At 32.2% G+C, this 17,146-nt stretch overlaps 1 protein-coding gene across 1 annotated transcript in view; it reads left to right on the top strand.

Annotated features, from left to right (window-relative positions):
- The window catches only part of LOC143191537 (kinesin-like protein CG14535), a 660,599-nt gene that overhangs the window by 463,203 nt on the left and 180,250 nt on the right, over positions 1–17,146 (top strand). The window contains exon 7 of the mRNA XM_076396712.1: positions 5,056–5,221. Coding sequence (XP_076252827.1) covers positions 5,056–5,221 — 166 coding nt within the window. The remainder of the gene's footprint in view (positions 1–5,055; positions 5,222–17,146) is intronic.

A 17,146-nucleotide genomic window follows, 5' to 3' on the forward strand; every position in this document is an offset into this window, starting at 1 on the left:
ATTGTAAGAATGCTTTACATCCTTTAAAGAGCTGCATATTTCTAAAATTTCCATGAATACTTCTCAGATTAACGGTTGCCTCTGAAGTAATTGTATTAAATTATGTTTATATTAAAAATACTACTATATTTTTCATAGTTTGAGATATTTCAGTGAACGTGTCCATACTAATGTTCATCTAATCCATTTTAAATAGAATAAAATGAGAAGAAAAATATAGTGTGTGACTCTAAAACGAATATACAATTTATATATTGATGACGTAAGTTCACTGTTACATTGAATAGGCTATATGTTTTAACTTTTCCTGCTTTATATGTTTTCTGCTAATACCGTCAATCGATATTTATACCATAATTCGTTCAACTCGTGTTATTCGTTGTGACTGACGTAGCTCGCACAACGAGCATCCATTATTTATCAATTTTTTTATTGTCGGCTAAGGAACGAGCCCTCCCTATCGCACTTCCCGTTCGAATTTACTTGTTACATTTTTGCCGTGTCGGAATTTTTTGCCAGTGGCGCCGTCGAAAACGAGAACCGGCCTGTCAACTCACCCCTGAATTATACGTTCTCGGTGTAGCACAAATGGAAGGAAAGGCCCAGTTTTTGCCACGTCCTGCCAACTGAAAGCACGACCAGATTACACAAGGTGCCAGCGACATTAGTCAAGACGTCAGGGGGGAGATTTGGACCGGTGCCGGTGAAGAGGGGAGGGGGGTGGTCGACGGGTTTTTGAGACTTTTTTCTAGTGCATCTCCGGCTGTTTTTCTTTGTTTCGCTTTCGTTTCTCTCGAGAGAAACTTTCGCTTCTGTTTATTTATGGGCTTGTCTTGTTGGATTTTATATCAAATAAAATTTAAACGATAACATATACTAAATATGCTACTAATAATATATCTAATATAAATTATATTCTAAGATCACGCCCTGAATTGTTTTAAATTACTTAACAATACATATATTTAGGTATCAACCTTTCACTATTAATAGCTTGATCTTTTATGATTTCCTGTGTATTGTCTAGTCTAACCTTATTTGACATTTTGAGGCGAGATCTTCTATCAATTCGTATATCCATTTGATTTCGAGGTCATGGTACAGCTCTTCGTTGATTGCGTAGCGATACGTATTGGTAATTAATGGTAGAACTTTGTTATGGGAGTGTTGGATTGATTGGATGGGAAGTTGATAGTATCTTCCGATTAACCATTATAGTTGTTTGATTTTGAGTATAATCTGCTCTGATTTTTGTCTAGCATGATGTTTCCAATTAACCTTGTGGAAGTGCATATTTATATATAGCATATTTTTATATATTTTGTCTAGAAATATGTTTAGCAATTGAAACACGAACGACATGGAAAGCATGAAACAAAATACCTATTCTTCCTAGTCTGGTTACTATCGTGATTAGGTAGTTCCTTGTTTGATAAGTAATCACAAACATACGTTTGAAACACTGATCATTTGGTAGTATTAAAAGACTAAAACTGTCACATTATTAATATTTGGACTTAGATACTTTTAACGCTTTTCAACTTTTATAATATATGAAATAAGTTTGTTATTAGTTTATTAGTTATATATTTACAACCCTTTCCATGCCTTAATTTTGTGTGTTAAACAAACTAGTCTATCCATATAAGACAAATAAGCACTTAATATTCTTCTTCGCATTGTAATATCTATCTTATCTGTATTTGCAATATCTTATTCTTGATTTTTATTGTGATATGCATATTACTAAAGCCAATAAGACTTGCAATTCTCAAAAAACTAAAGGTTTTCACTATAAAATATCTTCCATCAACTTGTTGGGCCATGGTTATACATTACTTCTATGCTCTGCTTTTGCACTAACATTACACTACATCAGTTAAAAAGTCAAAAGCCGAATTTCCCCAACATTTACATGGTGAAGTCTTTTTTGATTGTGTGCTTTATGGTCTACATTTCCAAATCTCTATGGAGGTCACTATTCCTACCACGTATTCTTCAATACTTTGTTCTGAAACCGCCAAATTATGTCCAGATTACATGGACTTAAGCATTTGCTTATACAGCTGTACTTTGTGATGTGTTGACAAGGCTTTTGAATAGCCAATGCATACTTCCAAATTTAATATCCAGTTCTTATTTCTTCTTCGTTACACGAACCTCCAGTACAGCTTCGTTACCTTCAATATATCGTTCCTAAACATTTTAAGGCGTTAGTATATAGCACTGGAATTTTAAACATTCTGAGAGGGCTGTTACTGATTTTCCATTATTAATTTTGCTTACTGACATTTGCAATTTTACTATTGCTTCGTCTTGGTTTTAATAACTATCATGGCAGTATCGTCAGAAGGAGTAGCTATTATACTATATTGCAACATGGTAACATCACCGGTAGCTATTAGCATTGGACTAAAAAAGGGCAGTGTACTATTGTAGCATAATACATATTTATTATTAAGTGCTTTCTGGCCAAGGAGAGCTTAGAGTTTGCAAATTAATCCCTCAAAATTTATTTACAGTCTCTGGAAGTAAATTACTCTATCATCTATTTAGTTATCGACCATTATAATAAACGTCAACAACATTTTAACACAAATTAAAAAATTACTTGACAAACATGTTATTTTTCTGGACAAGTTTCTCATAAACAAATTAATATTTCTTAATAGGCACGTACACGGAAACAGAAAACAGGGGCGGGAGGAGGGGCAACTATTAATGAAAAAACTTCATGAAACTAGTTTTCTTAAGAGAAGAAAAGAGAAGAACTCTTTCGCTTCATCGTCATCGTCGACGTGAGCCGGAGGGGGGCGGGAGCCTGAAATTTCAGCGGGGAGAACTGTCAGACCATCGTCGGGCTTGAAAGAATGATGGGGCGGAAATACGTTCAGATATTAACCGAAATATTCAACAAGAACCGATATGAAATATTTACGGACTATGAACGGGCAGGAATTGTTATATGGAGATTTTTTACCGGATCTCGATCAATCAGGAACGTGCTGACGACGGAATGGGGAACGTCTGTGCGAATTGTAATCGAAACTTTACGAATATATTCATAGAATCTGTTTATTATTTTATTAAAAATTGGTACAACGTTTTACAGTAGTGTGTAAAAATATAGAAAAAAATAAATAACATCTGATAGACCAGAACACCTACAGAATAATAAACACTAGTTTAAAAATTCCGGTCAACTTTTAGATCCGAGCATATGAGAACGATTCTAAGAGAGTAATTTGATGCTGAGAACTCAGATCATCAACCTGTGTGTCAAGATTAGTTCTAGTTTTCGCATATGGTAGCAGCACTGCGCTCTTATAACGGGTGTCACTGACGACGTTGCATTAAACATCATTTGGAACTTGTCTTTCTTGAAATGTGGCAAAGTCATTTCAAAGTGTTTTTGTTAGGTAGATGGGAATTATATACTCGATAAATGTGAAAAAGATCATGACGAATGCACTCAAAGATGCGTTTTTGTAGTATTTTGGCCTTACTGTAGCAAACATTGACAAACTATAGGTATCGAAAGTGTTTTCTAACGTTTAAGGAGCGAAGTTGTACATGTGGTCACTTGGTGAATATGTATACTTTTACTTTTTTTGTTCCAACGTTATGAGAGCACTGAAAAACCATGTAGATGATTGCTATCTTCGATCGATGGATTTCATCGGTATAAATTTAAACAAAATTGCATTTATATCCTGGCATACGTCGAAATCAGTTCAGTGTATTATACGTAGGTTTCAAAGAAGGAATATTTGTCGGACCTGTTATTCGAAAACTAATGGCAGACGCAAAGATTACAAAATGTTTAATGTCTGATGATGCAGCAGCAAAAGCATCGTTTCGAAGGGTTATTCACAACTTTCTCGACAACCAGAAGTAAAAAAAATTACCACAAACTATACAAACTAGTAGCTCCAATGTCCCGAGATACATTTTCCACATTCACATCCTGATTTTTTCTACAAAATTTGGATGGCACGAGCAAGGTGAACGGCTGGACCAATATATTGGGAAAATCGAAACCAAAGATTTTAGAAGCATGATGTGAAAAAGTTTTAGTTCAACGTCTCTTTATGTCTGATTTATACTATTTAATTCAATAAATGGCCTTTAGTAAACAAAAATAGTAAATTAGCGAATAAATTACTTTATAAACAGCTTTTGGTTGCTCAGGTCCAAAATACTTGCGATATATACTTGTGAAATTAAAGACAAAGGAGAGTCTAGGTAAAGGGAGAGCCAGTAATGATTAATATTTAAATTAAGGATGTTAAAATAGAACAAGCAAGTTCATTTAAATATCTAGGTATAGAAATCAACAGTAATGGAAGCCAAAAAGGCTTGAGATGATAAAATCAATGACAGAATGGGAAAAATCATGATTTTGTAATGCATTATAAACAGCATATTAATTAATAAATTTAATATTAAGCAAAACTAAAATAGAAGTGTACAAGTGTAGGAATTCACAGTCATTTAATTTCGTGGCGATGGTATTGTCAAGAAGTGATAAAAGATACATGTACTAGATATGATCTACTGTAGAAGATCCGTTATAACAAATATGGACAAGATGGGAATTTAAGAAATAAGATGTAACGACCTTGAGGCACGTCGAATTTTACATCGTGGAATAAAAGTTTACAAAATACCCAGAAATATAATCCCACATGTTGAACAGGGGCGGGGTGCCAGCAGCAATGAAGGATATATGTCATATTGTGCGACTGTTACTGCATTGTAATTTGAGGAATTGTTTAAATTATGTCTTAAGATTGAATAGTAAACAAGCGGGATGTTTAAATATGGATCTGTAAAGGTGTTTTGATATAGTAGATAATAGCTCTCAGTATTGTTTCGTACTTTAAAATAAAATGGTATTTCAAAGTCATTTAAGAGATTTTGTATTTGAAGCCCTTTCCCATTTCATTTGTATGTACATTTACAACACTATGTCGTAGAAAAGGCGTTTTCTGATTATATTTAACGTATAACGTTTTAGACAATTTCGTGATCATTTTTCGTTTTTATTTTCAGGGCCGCCCAAAAGCTAAATCTCTCCTCGCCACATCGACGGAAACGTTACAATTCAGACGAAGTGGATCCTGGAGGCTTCTGCGGTGCTTTGCAGAAATGTCCGCCTCCGGTACCGCCCGCTTTACTGAGGCGAATTGGGGTAAAGGAGATTTCTGGAGTTGGAAAGGTAGGATTTGAATACTGTCAATATATTAATAGTGCATGTCGTGGTATTTTATCGTTAAGGAACTTATAGTTTATTGAATGCGGTATGGTGTTTCTCTACGGGTATAGAAATATGCGTTTACGAATATTTTTCGGTAATGTTTTTAAAAACATCATACTAACACACTGCTTTCAGAATAAACTATTACACTATTTAATATTACTTGCAATAATCATTAAATCGATTTTATTCATATAATTATGTTCCAATTTTCACTATTTCTCGGGCTAAATCAATTCGCAGTTTTCTTTTGGTAGTTAGATATGCAGAGATTATGTATCATTTAGCTCATTGCTCTACAAATATTATACCAATGTACAATTAAATAATATTTCTATTTGACATTGGATTACTATGACTACTATGTAGAAAATAGAATTTTTATAAGATTCTTTGCTACTAACTGCTTCTGGCATTTCATATCAAGTCTTGTCGTTAAATACAATCCTGAAAAAACGAAGAAGACGATTTTATATAGCGTAAAAAGGGCGTAATTGTTCTTCGCTGTGTTCCTTAGTTTTAAATAGCGTTCGTGAGTACGTTGACGTGTTAATTAAGTTCGTGTGAATATGACTGTAGTACATCTTCAAGCTTTACCGATGCTCGTGTCAGATTGCTCAATTTTTGACCAGGATTATTAAGAATTATGGACAATCATGACCAATAGTTTTTTCATGTTAATTTCTTTAACAACTAATTTATCTAGGTACATAGATTCAAAAATGTAAAGTCTTATTATTATCAAAATTCACGTTTATTTTTTTAAACATTACATTCCAATACTAAGAGTGTTTTTTTAAGTGTAAATAAACACCCATAACCCAGTCTCCGTACAAATATTTCGAATTAAAGTGATTTAGAAAAGAATAATTGTTGACGAGCCACCGTAGTCTATGAGCCTGGCTTTCAGATTTGTTATAATATCTCAAAAAAATAATTTTCGCCCAGAAATTCGATGCTTCTTCTAGCAGAGTTAAAACAAAGTAGTTTGGCAAGAAATGGTTGCAAATTTCATTGAATATTCATTCGTGAGATCTTCATTTGCAAGTTATGGCTCACTCTATATATATATATATATATATATATATATATATATTCTAGTGTGTTCTACAACTTTTTCCTCTCATTCTGAAAATACGTTTATATCGTGTGGAAAAGGTTATGTTGGTTTAGCAGCGATCGAATCATCGACTCATTTTAAATTTCGGAATTTTAAAACAGTTTTCTATCTAGATAATGCTGCATCGATCTGAGCAAGTGGTCATCAAGTTTATCCATCCTAGACTTTATGGATACCAAGTTCTCTGTCGACCTGGAGCTAGACTAACCGATGACTTGGAATTGTTGCAGTTTTTCACAAGAATAGTGATAATAAGTCACGGAAATATCATTATCAATCAATTCGTTTGGTAGGCATTTCTTTTTTTTGGGTTTTTGTCGAATAATCAATGCAATTTATTGTCCAATGCATCCAAACTAAAACCAACATTGGAATATGATCTATCTTCGGTGACAGCTTTCTCCTAATCAATCAACATATGCAGTAAATATCGAAAATTAATTATCACAATCAGCTGCATTTCCTGAATAGCTCAATAATTCTAAATGGAAATCTATTATTTTATGTAAGTAAATGCCAAAACCATCGAAATTAAGAGTCAGGTTACTTTCCTTAATAGTGGTTTACATCGATACTTAACATTTTCACTTATAGATGTAGTTGATTAAAATATAAGCAAGTACTATAATTATAAATGTAATTTTCGTTCAACCAAATAATTACCTGCCCACTGTAGTATTTTTTTATTCGTGATTGTTTAATATTTGTGACTGTCCTAGGCAAGAGTGTAAAATCCGACAAGAAAAATGATACCAGTCACACCAGTAAACAGACTGGGTAAGATCGGATGTCTTCTGGGATGATTTCTAAGTTGGTCACTCGCCAGTCGGTAGGCTTAATGCCGAGGATCGTGGTTCGGAAGCCACGTTAACCCGTAGGTTCAGTCCAGATAAACCCATAGTTGATAAAAGGAGATTTTAATATATATAATATATATATATATATATATATATATATATATATTAAAAAAAATACTGAAGAAAGAAAAAAGTTTTAAATTTCAAAATTATTTTCGTTCGTATTTATTTAATAAAAATATAACCTCAAATAAATAAATTCCCTATCGGTGCTCTCGAAGAAAAAAAACCATTCAATTTGTTAGTAATCACCCCCGATTCGAAACGATCGAATATTTTTCGTTTTTCCTGATTTTCTTACACATCTGGTCGCTCCCCTGTCGCCCTCCGACCCCGCCCCCCTATCACTTTCGGTCGCTCGCGAAGAAATATGGAAAAAGTACGTGTTTCCCATAACGTTTCGCCATAAAAGTTTCCATCTATTCTCTCTCTCTCGAATGGCGCGTATGCTAAAGCTAGTCAATGAAAAATTGTTATATGGACGCGACGTAATAATAAAATGACAAGGCGGCCGCGTATGAGACCTTATTTAGTATCTGGGAATGGTACGGGAGGTGTATTTTATAAGGGAGTGAGTCTGATGCGCCACCTGATGCCGTTTTTTATATCGCATGAACAATGGAGAACGGCCCCTTCTAGGATTCGAAAGGACTAGTTGCAGAAAGGCTGGGGACAGCCTGATTAAAACACCATTTCATGATCTCCTCTCTTAACTTTAAATAATAGTAGTATTTTTTACCAATTGATATTTTATTTATTTGTATATTATGCCCATAAGCTTTCGGGACTGTTTAGGATCTATTTGTAGATATAGAACACATTTACTGTATCAGTTAAAGTATACAATGTTATTACGAATATATTGCAAGATAACAAGCAAAATTGTAAAAGCATAAAGATACATGAATATATAAATGCTACAGTATAATGGTCGCATAACCCATGACAGTGATAAGGATACAAGATACAAATTTCAAACGAACATGCATGATATTACATAGATGCACACTACTATATGGTAATAATCTTATTACGGTTAGAAAATTAATCAGCTTGTCCAGATTCTCTCTCCAGCATAAGACATTGGTCCATCGTCTTTCCCAGGTTGACCAACCGTCCCTGCTAGTTATATCTTCGGTATACGATTGGTATATGTTTGGTTGACAGTGAGGAATCACATTCGACGCACAATGGAGGTGACCTTCCTCCCTTAATGAGAAACTCATGAGGTAGTCTGCAGTGACCAATTCTAAGACCCGATAATAAGCCTAAGTTGCGCCTGCTGACGTTAGTGGTGTTAAGGTCCTGATAATACTCTATTTTCACCTCCCAAAGCTCCCAAAGTTGTCTTCTGTTAGATTCCATCTGAGTTGGTCTAGATATCTAAAAATTCTACTAGAGTGGTGCTTCATATCTCTACTCCAGAAGAGTAAATTTTCAGCAAGTGATCCTTCCCTCTTCTTGATCCAATTAAAATATTCAAATGTAACAAATTGTGGGAATTGAAACTATATGAAACATTTATTCTGAAATGAATCCTAACCATTCCAAAATGTATTAATTTATTGATTTTTACGTTAATTTATTTTAGATAGTGTGGATCTGTAGTATTTAGTGTTTGTTTTCTCGTGCTCCATGTACATATTTGGTGTACTTTGTTCCGTTTCTTCTGCAGTAGCTTTCTAATATATTCATCCCAGGTTTTTGTTATGTCACCCTTTGGTCTTATATCTCTCCATCCAGGCCTTCCTGTTACATTTTACCTGTCACGTATTATCCATATGCTCTTAGTGTCTTCAGGAACTGAGTTATCTAGATCGACTCATTATTCAGTGTGTTTTGTTATGTCTTTACAGTTTTCTGATTTTATTTGTACTGATTGTAACTTGTTTTTATCCAGGCTTGAGAATGAGACTAATGCACCCCACGTCTTACAACCAAGTGTTAAGGTTGCTTTAGATATTGCTTTGTACACATTCATTTCCGCTTTACTTCAAAGTTATTTTTCGCTAATCAATTTATTATTTATATCGAAATACAAATTTGAGGGTTTTCCAATTCTGGTATTAATTTCATTCCTTTGGCTTCTGTTACATTCAACTTCTATAGAAAGATATTTATATGCATTTGCTTGTTTTTTTTCATACCACCAACATGAATTTCGTTTAGTTTTTGTTTATTATCATTTTGTATTCCCTTGGTTTCATATTCTATATATCTAAGATTTTGTCAAGGTGATCTGGTCTATCAGTTTGTATTTGTACATTGTACATCATCCCGAGAAGCTCTTAACACCTCTTGATTATTTTATATCTATAATATATATTTATATATTTTTTATATATTTTATATATATATATATATATATATTATATATTTATATATATATATATATATATATATATATATATATATATATTTATATATTTATATATTTCATATATATATATTATTATTATATATTTATATTATCATCGCGTAATCGAACAACAACATATCCGAAAATGGTAAACAATAATAGCTAATTATTCATTATAGTTACTAGCTACAACATTTAAAATTAATTAACACCTCTGTTGGATAAGTTTTATTCTTTAGTTTTATACATGTTTTTAACTACGTAGTTATTTCCAGTAAATGAAACCGAACATTGTATTATTAATCTTATTTTTATTGTTATAAATTGTGATATATCTATTTATAAATTGCACCTCCATTACAAACTCTTCTTTACATATCAGAACCAAAAATTATAGAAAGAAAAGACCTAATACCAACACACCAGTTCGGGTTTATTAACAAGCATTCAACAATTAACAAAGGTAATTGAAAAAGCCTATGAATGGAAAAAGGTATGGTCAGCTATATTCTTAGATATTGTACAAACATTCGATAAGTTATGGCCTAACGGACTTGTTGTTCATAAGCTACAGAAAATGTTACTGAAACAACACACTGAACTATTAAAATCTTACATTACAGCTAGAGTTTTTTAGAGATAAGAAAGGAAGCTTATTCAACAATAAAAGATACTAAAGCAGGTCTACCACAAGCAAGTGTATTATGATCAAATCTTTACCTACTCTACATACAAATGTGATATATCACGATAGCTACCTTTGCTCATGGTACTTGAAGATACTGCATTTCTTGCTATCAGAAAAATAATAACAAACAAGCGGCAATATAAATAAGTGGACCAAAATCACCAACCACACAACAAGCGCCAATAACGGTAAATAATATTTCCATATAGCGATAACCGGAAGAAATACGTAAAAAGAAAAAGGACTGAAGTTTCTTGCTTAATTGGAAGAAAATACCAATTATCATTATACAATAAATTACATACTATTATACTTATTATACAAGCGAGTATTGAAATCAATATGGACATTCATTTTTAGGGATATTTTCATAATTCTTAATTGAATAGTGGACATTCAATTATAGGAATGTTCGGTGTCAAGTAATATAATTACAATTCAGGTTTTCTAGAACGAAGTTTTGAGAATATTGTAGCTGCACGCAGATACTACAGGACTGATTACTTACTACATATACCGACTGAAAATTAAGGCAGTCGCAAGAACATATGAAGAGAAACTTCATTCTCATGTCAATATGGAATTTCTACAACTCGTGGATAACACCAAGCAAACAACAAGACACATACTTGAAATAATCGAACCATTTGGTCTTTTGTTGTGCAGTGAAGAGAATTTAATAGAAAAACAGCAGTGTTACTAAATTAACATTATTACACCAGAGACAAGATACACACTACAATTTAAGTTAAGCTAAATTGTGGGTGAGTCGAACAAGACTGGTAACCAAGTAATAAACAATAAAATAAAAGATGCCAAGATCTTTTAATAACTTAGCTTATATATTGAGAGTATTAAGAAATTGCAGCTCCCAAAATAGCCACTTTAACATAGCGAAAAAGAAATACCACCTCTGCAAAAAGGGCCATGTTTCTGCCATTCCCAAATGACTCGAGGGACCTTTTAATTTCGCCGTGCCGGAAAAAATGCAAATTTTTTGATGAACGAAATTAAAAAAAAAAGTTCCGCACTCCAAACTTTGTGTCCGTTTTCGTATATAGTGACGGTATCGTGTATATATAGCCTCCTCCTACGCCTGGGACCAGACTGGGGAGACCTGCTGAACTCAAAAATTGTCTCTGGGGTATTTATTTTCTCTCCTAATTCAATAGGACAGTAGATGAGAGACTAATTTTCGAGGACCCCTATCAATCAGAACCAAGAACGAAGTTTACTGGACACGTAGAAGCTTTCGGTAAATTCGTTTATTGTTTCATTTTACTACAAATAGTTATAGATATAGTAAGACATATATTTTAAATGTGCAGCATTTTTTTTTCTAAACATAAATTGTTTTTTTCGAATAGAAGGTGAAGGTTGCTTTCACAGGTTTGAAATTACAGTAAAATATTATAAAGTACACTAAAAAGGATCAATATAACAAATATACCTGATGCAGATATCTATGATTAGTTTAAATTGGGCATGCGCATATTCTTGAAATTCATTTTTAATTGACCCTTTTAGGCAACTGCCACATGAGTATAAGATAATGTTTCTAAGGACCTTTTTTTATCTATTAAAGTAGATAGATTTCGCTGTCAAAACTGTTTTTTCAGTTTTCGTTTTTTTTTATAAATATTTGTTCAAATTGGTTTAGTACCTCTTATAGTGCATTTTGCTTGAAAATTGTAATGGCGATAATATTCTCAAACTGTTATACTTAAATATGTGTAGATATTAAACATCATTTTGGCTGTGATGAAATTGTAATACTTTTTGAACGGATTTATATTGAAATTAAGTCTTGAAATATAGTGATAAAATGAAACAAATATCTTCTAATTTAGTATATTACTTATTAATCAAAAATTATAATATATATGCAATTTTACAAATATTTATATTTATTATTTTAGAAAAATTATTGCATTTGCTGCGATCATATATGTGCCAAAGGTAATTACTATAATAAATTCTGATTTCATTCAGAACTTATATCTCACCATACGCATAAATTAAATAAACTAGGTTTGTTCTATTCATCCATAAAACACTGAGTGTTCGCATTCAATGTCAAGAACTACGACTGACGAAAATAATGCCATTATGAGAATAATTATAAGAAGTTTTCATTTATATAGTTGATTTACACTTAACGATATTTAAATAATGGCTAGCACTAATACTACTCTTGTAATCATATTATATATCTTTCTGTTCTAATTTATTAATATAACTGATAGATGTTATTTTTGTGTTCTTAAATTTAAATAATATGTTACAGAATTATGTTGTTTTACGTGAGAGTTCTTTGTGAGTTAGTCACTGAATGAATTGAAATGAATAATGACATTTTATTGAACGAAGTAGACACTTAGTTAACCTACTTAAACTATATATATAAATACCACATAATTGAATTTTCGTTATGAAGTCATAACAAGGAATTATATAATTATTTTTGCAAAAATCATTTGTTTCCTGCTGTTTTTTAGTGTATTAAGTACTATTAAAATCAGTTGTTATTATTCTCATATTTTAATTTTGTAGATTAAGTATTACTATTTTTAAATACAATAAAGTAATATATTTTTTTATGGTATTTGATTTTGATTATTTCGCAAAGTATTAATTTGTAGTTGAAAGTACGACGTTTATTATCCATCTGTTGTATTGCACTCTGATTTTTAACCCCTATAAGCTTTATTTTTTATTGTATTTACAGAAAGTAATTATTTCAATACATTTTGTTCTTGCTTTGTAATATTTTATGTCTATTAGAATTGGAAGTTAATTGAATTGTAACCTTGTTTTCCTATGAAATAAATATTTATTTTACAGATTACAACTTTTCTTACTGAAACTACTATATAATTTAATAAACTATAAAAATAAATGTACATATATAATATACGTCGCAAAAGGAAATATATTATTTTTGTATGAAACTGAAATTATTTGATTTAGATCAAATATTCGCCATTTTATTCTATAACTTGTTGATCATGCAGATTGTATTTATATTCAGCCTTCCCCAAATGACTGCAAACGATTTTTTCAGCATTTTTTATTTCCTGGACAATGGAAACAGTGCTGAAATGTTGGTAGCACTCACCTATTTTCTTAATTTGTATCTTTGGTATCGATATTAGCGGAAGGGAATGGACGAATCCAAAATTTTTCATAATTGAGCGTTAGAGTATGAAAACCATAGTAATTATTCATATATTCAGCTCAGCAATTTCTGGAATATAATATATTTTTTAACTATCAAACATAATTTTTGCTACGAATTTTCAAGTTTCTTGTAAACTGATCAGACTTTTACAGCGTGAAATATAATCTATTAAAACCATCTAATGGAAAAATAATGGATTTCTTTTTACTAGACTAGACCTAATATATGTACGTTATCAAATGTTCAATCTGTTAATACATATATGAAACTGTTTTCGAACTTTATCTCGCACCGAGCTGTCACTATGCCATTGACGAAAACCCTACCGAGGCTAAGGGTTGGGCCCTAGGAGACCTCCGAGGTGGCCCGTACTGATCGAGTCCAATTATCATGCTACCGCAGAAATTCAAGAGGGCTGATTTGTGTTCTAAGGGTAGCAACGGAGGGTGTAGGGGTTTTTCCTCTCAGTTCTGTCTGCAGCGGCAGCCAGGTGAAAATTGATTACACCAAAGGAACAAGAAGTTAGCGAATTGGTTCTAAGTTTGTTTTTTCAAACACAGTGAAGTATTTAAGCTAGTCGGAAAATATTCATACATTTTTAAATATAATTGTACCCAATTTTTATATTTTTTGGCTGCCTTAAAGCCAGATTTTATGATTTATTGAATTAATTAATTGAAATTTTTAAATAAAACTTATAAATATATTTTAGGTACTTTGTCGAATTTAACAAAAAGCTAGTAAAGGTAATATAGTGGTTTTTATATTTACCTTTATGGAAATATTCTTTATCTTTTAGAAATATACAAATAGTGTTTAAACAAATTAAAATAATGGTGTTCTAAGATGTTCAAATAGTAAGGTTAAAACTTTGACCTGTGCCATCTAACTGTCGTTCAAATGTTAGGAAACACTAAGATAATAAAAAGACGACAATAAAATCATATAAAACTATTTAGTTAAAGATATGTTGGCCTCGTTAAAATATCTATTATTCATTTTAATTACTTGTTCTGAAATTTTACTGAATGTTTTTGTTAATTTGTTATTGAATTAATTAATTGAAATTGTTAAATAAATCTTAATATATTTTAGGTATTTTGTCGAATTTAATAAAAAACTAGTAAAGATAATATAGTGGTTTTTATATTTACCTTTATGAAAATATTCTTTGTGTTTTAAAAATATACAAATAGTGGTTAAACAAACAAAAAGAATGGAGTTCTAAGACGTTCAAATAGTAAGGTTAACATCTAACTTTGACCTGTGCCATATGTAAACTGTCGTTCAAATATTAGGAAATGCTAAGATAATAAAAAGACGACAATAAAACCATATAATATAATTTAGTTAAAGATATTTTGGCTTCGTTAAAATATCTATTATTCATTTTAATTACTTGTTCAGAAATTTTACTAATTCTTCGTGTTAATTTGTTATTGAATTAATTGATTAAAGTTGTTAGCTGAATTTGCGATATAAATATAATTCAACAATAAAATATATTATGCTATACAAAAAGCAGAGCAGATCAGACTCAAGATCAATCAACTGTACTGATCAGTCGGAAGATACTCTCAACTTGACTTAAAATCAATGACATTTGTTTATCGGTCAATCATAAAGCCCATTGTGACTTATAGGGTGCAAATATGGGGTTGCACTAACTAAAATATCAACCAACTAGTAATCTAACGCTGTCAAAACAGTGTTCTACGATTAGTTATCAATACTTATCGCTACGTAATCAATGAAGGACTACACGATGACCTCGATATCAAATGGATTTACGAAGTTATGCAAGATTTTGCTTTAAAGAATGAAATAAGATTACTAAATAACATCACAACACGCAGGAAATCAGAAGATTAAACCGGTTCAAACGACACGAACTTGTATAGTGTATAAGTGTTGTTATTAACTTTAGCTTAAGTAGTTTAATTTAATGTTAATTTGGGAAATATATACTGATGTTTTTTATCCTGTACTCACCTTGCTTGTGTATTAGTGCAACAGAATAGTGTTAACAGTTAATGAGTAAATGAAGATTCTACTAAATATATCTTAGATGTAATAAATAATAAAACTATTATTACTGCCTAAAAAAACATGGATTAGATTTTCGTAACTTTTAAAAATGGTCGACTCGACGAAAGCTCGACCTCGGACGAAAGCGAAAACACTAATTTTCTTCCGCTCCCATCGTCGCGGAGCCCGTTCCTGCTTTTTTTCTGCGTCTGTACGACAACGTCAAAGGACCGGGAACGTTCAGCATGTTACCCACGTCAGCGGGTTGTCGGCGTAGAGGGCGGCGGGCACCGGAGCTATGCCCCCGAGGAAGACGCCATTTCGCATTCGGCTCGCGACCACCAGCCAATAATTGGACCTGGAGATGTTGGCTGAATGCCGATGGTGAGCCGCGCCAGAACGCCGTTCTCTGTGCGAAGTTTTGTCTAAGAAAAAATTGATTTAAATTTATTAATCATAACGTACAAAGTTGGTTCTTGTTGTTCATAGCACATGAGTCAACAAGTTTCCTACCTAATTTTTTTTGTGTTGAGCACATGTTTTCATGTTTGTTTTTGTTGAAAAAATTGGATTGGTTTTGGATGGGTTTCGCCAGCAGTTTTTCATTCAGCTAATGATTTTCTATTCAGATTCTATTCTATTATTTGCCAATATAAAATGATCTTGATTCCATTGATTTGGTGTTGCCTTATTCCACATTCTAAATATGTCAAGTATAATTGTAAATACTTACCTCTAATTACTTTAAATTGCAGGTACTTCACGTAACTTGGTCAATAATAGTATTCCAATCAATAGTAGTTAATGTTTCTGGTTCATTCTCCATAAATACTGCTGTTTTTCTGCGATTTCTTCCTCCAAACGGCCCGATAATGCTATGTATTCAACTGTATTTTTTCTCTACAAAAAGCAATATTTATCAATACGCCAAATTATTCCTTTTTATCCATTTTTTCACAATAACAAAAGTTGATTCACTCAAAATATTATAATTCACAAACTAATGATCCGACAGTTGTTAAATTTATACACGCATATTTTGGAGGTTAGGACTAACTAAAATATATATGGGCTAAATTCTAGTAGCGCCATCTATGTGTCAGGCCAGGTCCACTCCTTATCTATTATATTAGGTATCCATCGTACTATGTCAGTTAAAAATATTTTTAGTAAGCAAATAAAATGTAAGAAAAAAACTAGTTTTGCCGATCAATCGTTTCCCATAGCTTTGTTCGTTTTCTTTCTCTACATTCCCCGCGTCCCCCCGAACCCCAGTCGTCATTCGACGGATTGTTCGATAGTCAGGATGCATCTATGAAGAGGCTGGCGTAGTTTTTTTTCTGTTTCATCTCTTTTTTATGGTAAATTGGGGAGCGTGCGCTCTCGCTCTCTCCGTCTCTCTCTTTCGCTATACATTTTGGCCAGAATCAGGGCTAATTGAAAGCCGTACACGAGTTTGCTGAAAGGGCTTTATAATTGCAACGGCGAGCTGACGACGACGACGAATTTTCTGGACCGTAGCGGCCTAGATTTCTTGGATATGATTGATGAAAGAGCGGTCTTCTAATGAGGAACTATAACAAAGATACCGAACAAAGACGTATATATATTTTTTCAGGACTTCCGTTTTTCCACGTACTGTTAGAACTGAAA

This window comes from Rhynchophorus ferrugineus, unplaced genomic scaffold (genome assembly GCF_030347505.1).
Source record: "Rhynchophorus ferrugineus isolate W39M unplaced genomic scaffold, kcgeb_rfMv2 rfM2, whole genome shotgun sequence".
In the NCBI taxonomy this organism is placed as follows: domain Eukaryota; kingdom Metazoa; phylum Arthropoda; class Insecta; order Coleoptera; family Curculionidae; genus Rhynchophorus; species Rhynchophorus ferrugineus.